Raw genomic sequence first — 4,213 nt, 5'->3', positions numbered from 1 at the left:
GCGTGACCCGTTGACCTGGGAATCCCCACAGGTGGAGAAATCTATTTTTAGTTTCTACCGGTAATTGAACGTTGTCCTTTTTTTTTTAGCGCAATTTCCATACTGGGGGATTGCGATTATTAACTGTCATTTCTGGATGGATGGATGGATGTGTGTTCGCAGCTTTAAGTCGTATCTCCTCCTCAACGAAGCAATATCGAGGACTAGTTCCAAAGCAATTATGTTAAGCAAGTTACGAGGACGATAGTGGGCCAAAAAAATTCCGGAGTTCCTTCCTGGATTTCCCAGAAAAGTCCAAAAACCTCAAAAAAATGCAGTTTTTGGCCCATATCTCGGCAACCAGACCACTTAGCGACTTGAAACATTTACCAATCGATTTCTGCCACAATTTAGAACAATATTGCCGAAGAAAGTTTTCAAAAATATCTTTTCGTTCGGTCACAAAATTTTTTTAAAAATTACATAAACACCTACAAACCGATCGTTCTCCTAGCTTGAACGCACCCCAGCATTATACGTCTCAAACTTGATCACTATCTATTTTTAGATAACATAAGGAAATTGCGCTTAAATTGTCACTAGACTTTTTATTAACTTGTTTTAAAAATTAAAATAGGTTTTTTTTTATTATTTTTTTTACATAATTCTTATTTTAATTTTAGGCTAAGCAATGGCACCAAAAACCTATTGTCACAAGTTTATACTTGTCACTTGATCATCGGAGGTTGGGAGGTTATCTTTGTCTGATTGTCTGCTGACAATGTCTTTCTGCTGACCCCTCTGACAGGAGCCATCTTGTATGAACTGGTACAACATCTAGTCTTGCTGGATGAACTGGTACAACATCTGGTCTTGCTGGATGAACTGGTACAACATCTAGTCTTGCTGGATGAACTGGTACAACATCTGGTCTTGCTGGATGAACTGGTACAACATCTGGTCTTGCTGGATGAACTGGTACAACATCTGGTCTTGCTGGATGAACTGGTACAACATCTGGTCTTGCTGGATGAACTGGTACAACATCTGGTCTTGCTGGATGAACTGGTACAACATCTGGTCTTGCTGGATGAACTGGTACAACATCTGGTCTTGCTGGATGGACTGGTACAACATCTAGTCTTGCTGGATGAACTGGTACAACATCTGGTCTTGCTGGATGAACTGGTACAACATCTGATCTTGCTGGATGAACTGGTACAACATCTGGTCTTGCTGGATGAACTGGTACAACATCTGGTCTTGCTGGATGGACTGGTACAACATCTGGTCTTGCTGGATGGACTGGTACAACACCTCGTCTTGCTGGATGAACTGGTACAACATCTAGTCTTGCTGGATGAACTGGTACAACAGCTGGTCTTGCTGGATGAACTGGTACAACATCTGGTCTTGCTGGATGAACTGGTACAACATCTGGTCTTGCTGGATGAACTGGTACAACATCTGGTCTTGCTGGATGAACTGGTACAACATCTGGTCTTGCTGGATGAACTGGTACAACATCTGGTCTTGCTGGATGAACTGGTACAACATCTGGTCTTGCTGGATGAACTGGTACAACATCTGGTCTTGCTGGATGAACTGGTACAACATCTGGTCTTGCTGGATGAACTGGTACAACATCTGGTCTTGCTGGATGAACTGGTACAACATCTGGTCTTGCTGGATGAACTGGTACAACATCTGGTCTTGCTGGATGAACTGGTACAACATCTGGTCTTGCTGGATGGACTGGTACAACATCTAGTCTTGCTGGATGAACTGGTACAACATCTGGTCTTGCTGGATGAACTGGTACAACATCTGATCTTGCTGGATGAACTGGTACAACATCTGGTCTTGCTGGATGAACTGGTACAACATCTGGTCTTGCTGGATGGACTGGTACAACATCTGGTCTTGCTGGATGGACTGGTACAACACCTCGTCTTGCTGGATGAACTGGTACAACATCTAGTCTTGCTGGATGAACTGGTACAACAGCTGGTCTTGCTGGATGAACTGGTACAACATCTGGTCTTGCTGGATGAACTGGTACAACATCTGGTCTTGCTGGATGAACTGGTACAACATCTGGTCTTGCTGGATGAACTGGTACAACATCTGGTCTTGCTGGATGAACTGGTACAACATCTGGTCTTGCTGGATGAACTGGTACAACATCTGGTCTTGCTGGATGAACTGGTACAACATCTGGTCTTGCTGGATGAACTGGTACAACATCTGGTCTTGCTGGATGAACTGGTACAATATCTGGTCTTGCTGGATGAACTGGTACAACATCTGGTCTTGCTGGATGAACTGGTACAACATCTGGTCTTGCTGGATGAACTGGTACAACATCTGGTCTTGCTGGATGAACTGGTACAACAGCTGGTCTTGCTGGATGAACTGATAGTACAATCAGTGCCTGAATTTTGTAGAGATAAACTCTTTGCCTGCTGTTCTAGTTCCTCTTTCCAGTTCCTCCTTTCTTTATGTATTTTTCCTATACCAAGCCTGGGTCTTCCCTTGTTCATACCTTCCAACATAACACAGGCTTTACACACTTCATTACTGGAGATGAAGTTGCACCTCTTGCAAATGGTTTGAACTGGCATCCGCACTTCTTTTTTCACACACAGACTTTCTCCACTGTAAAAAATATCAATAATTAAACTTGGCCTAATTTTTTCAAGGTCTTTTATGTAAGCTCGTGCAAATCCCCTGTAGGCATTTGGTGAGTAGATACACTCTGTAGAGAAGTAGTCAAGCTTCTTGAAGTAAGCATACATTACAATTTCTTTTTCATAAGTATATTTAAAAGGCTTGCATAGATAACCATCAGCGCCGGTCGTAATGCCTGTACACCTCCGCAGCCTAGCTATGTCTCCACGCAAGACATTCATAATGACTGTTTCCGCTATGTCATCAGCATTGTGCCCTGTAACAATTTTCGTGGCCCCCAGCTTCATTGCCCCCCTGTCCAAAGCCTGTCTCCTGAATACCCCACAGAATGTACAGTTATTTTTTAGGCCAATTTGTTGAACTATTGCATCCATGGTCCACCCATAAAGTTCCTCATAGGAAACAATGGTCAATGGCAGATCATACTGCTGCTGGTTCCTCTTCACAGTCTCTAGAGAATCATCCCTGTATCCAGTGATGCCTTCATCCACAGAGAGCAGAATCAGATTCAGGCCATATTTGTGACGTTCATTCAAGATTTTCATGGTGTGTGCCAGTACTGTTGAGTCTTTCCCACCTGAGGCACCAATGGCCACTGTATCACCTGGAGAGAAGAGGTTTGCATGCTGGATGGTGTGGTGGATTTCCTCCTCAAAGGCCCAAAAGAAACATTCCCTGCACAGTGCATCAGCTGTTTTAGGTCTCTTCAATATAGCATTTTTATCACATCCAGCACACTTTCTAGGCATTTTTAATAGTTTTTCTTTTTCTAATTTGATTTGATTTATCAAATACAGATGTTTCATAAGCAAAGCAGCCCTATGGAGACTGCCATCTTTATAAAGCCTTAAAAATTAAAATAAATTTAACACATTGTCGAACTCAACCTTTGACAAAAAACTCCAGAGTTAATTACCGACAGTTCATGAAATAAGTAATTTTAAATAACCTTTCTTGTGTTAGTAATTCTATTTTTCAAATGTTTTTACCAACTCAGATATAAATTTTAATTATTCTTTGCATCGAATTAACTATTATTATTTTTTTTAGTAAAACATGCAGCGCAAATAGACTTTAAATATAGTTTGAAATTTATGATAGTTATTAAAAAAATAAAAAATAAATATTGTTTATCAATCTAGAGTTTTCTCCCTTTACTTGTACTATGTATACTGTAAATCAGCTGTATACAATTTGTTGTTGTAAAAACTTAACTTTAAAAATATATAAAATATTAATTTTTATATTTTTTTTTTCAAATTACTGCAATAGATTTCTTATTTAAATTACGTATAATTCCCTCTCTTATTTGACCTCTGCCCTAATAACTCGAGCAATTAGCATTGGCACTGTAAAAATATCAACACTAACAAGGTCGTTGACGTCACCAAACTTCCTGCCCGCGACTACCCATTGGGCAACGACGTCATCTTGGTTGTCTGTTCTGCGCTCAGCCACGCACAAAAGATGACGTCACTCTCTGTTTGCAATCACAACACAAGCGCCCCCCCCCCCTCACCCCCACCCTCTTTTACCCGATTCA

The 4,213-nt window shown here is 41.0% G+C and overlaps 1 protein-coding gene across 1 annotated transcript; it reads right to left on the bottom strand.

Annotated features, from left to right (window-relative positions):
- Positions 1–1,956: 1,956 nt before the first annotated feature.
- Positions 1,957–3,448, bottom strand: LOC131948633 (cytoplasmic tRNA 2-thiolation protein 1-like). Its single transcript, XM_059310244.1, has 2 exons — positions 2,315–3,448; positions 1,957–2,231 (listed from the first exon to the last, which is right to left on the bottom strand). Exons 1-2 carry the CDS (start codon positions 3,417–3,419, stop codon positions 1,957–1,959), a joined length of 1,380 nt encoding a protein of 459 aa, XP_059166227.1. The 5' UTR covers positions 3,420–3,448.
- Positions 3,449–4,213: the final 765 nt, after the last annotated feature.

Source organism: Physella acuta, unplaced genomic scaffold (assembly GCF_028476545.2).
Source record: "Physella acuta isolate Inbredline_101_S28 unplaced genomic scaffold, ASM2847654v3 ptg000654l, whole genome shotgun sequence".
NCBI lineage: Eukaryota > Metazoa > Mollusca > Gastropoda > Physidae > Physella > Physella acuta.
The sequence above is the reverse complement of the archived record's forward strand: the minus strand, read 5'-3'. Positions and strand labels throughout refer to the sequence as shown.

Excerpts from the sequence above, each read along its gene's own strand:
- LOC131948633 (XM_059310244.1), bottom strand. The coding sequence starts at position 3,419 with ATGCCTAGAAAGTGTGCTGGATGTGATAAAAATGCTATATTGAAGAGA. Across the intron at positions 2,232-2,314 it reads TTCATCCAGCAAGACCAGAT|ACCAGATGTTGTACCAGTTC; the intron begins GTTGTACCAGTT and ends TCATCCAGCAAG.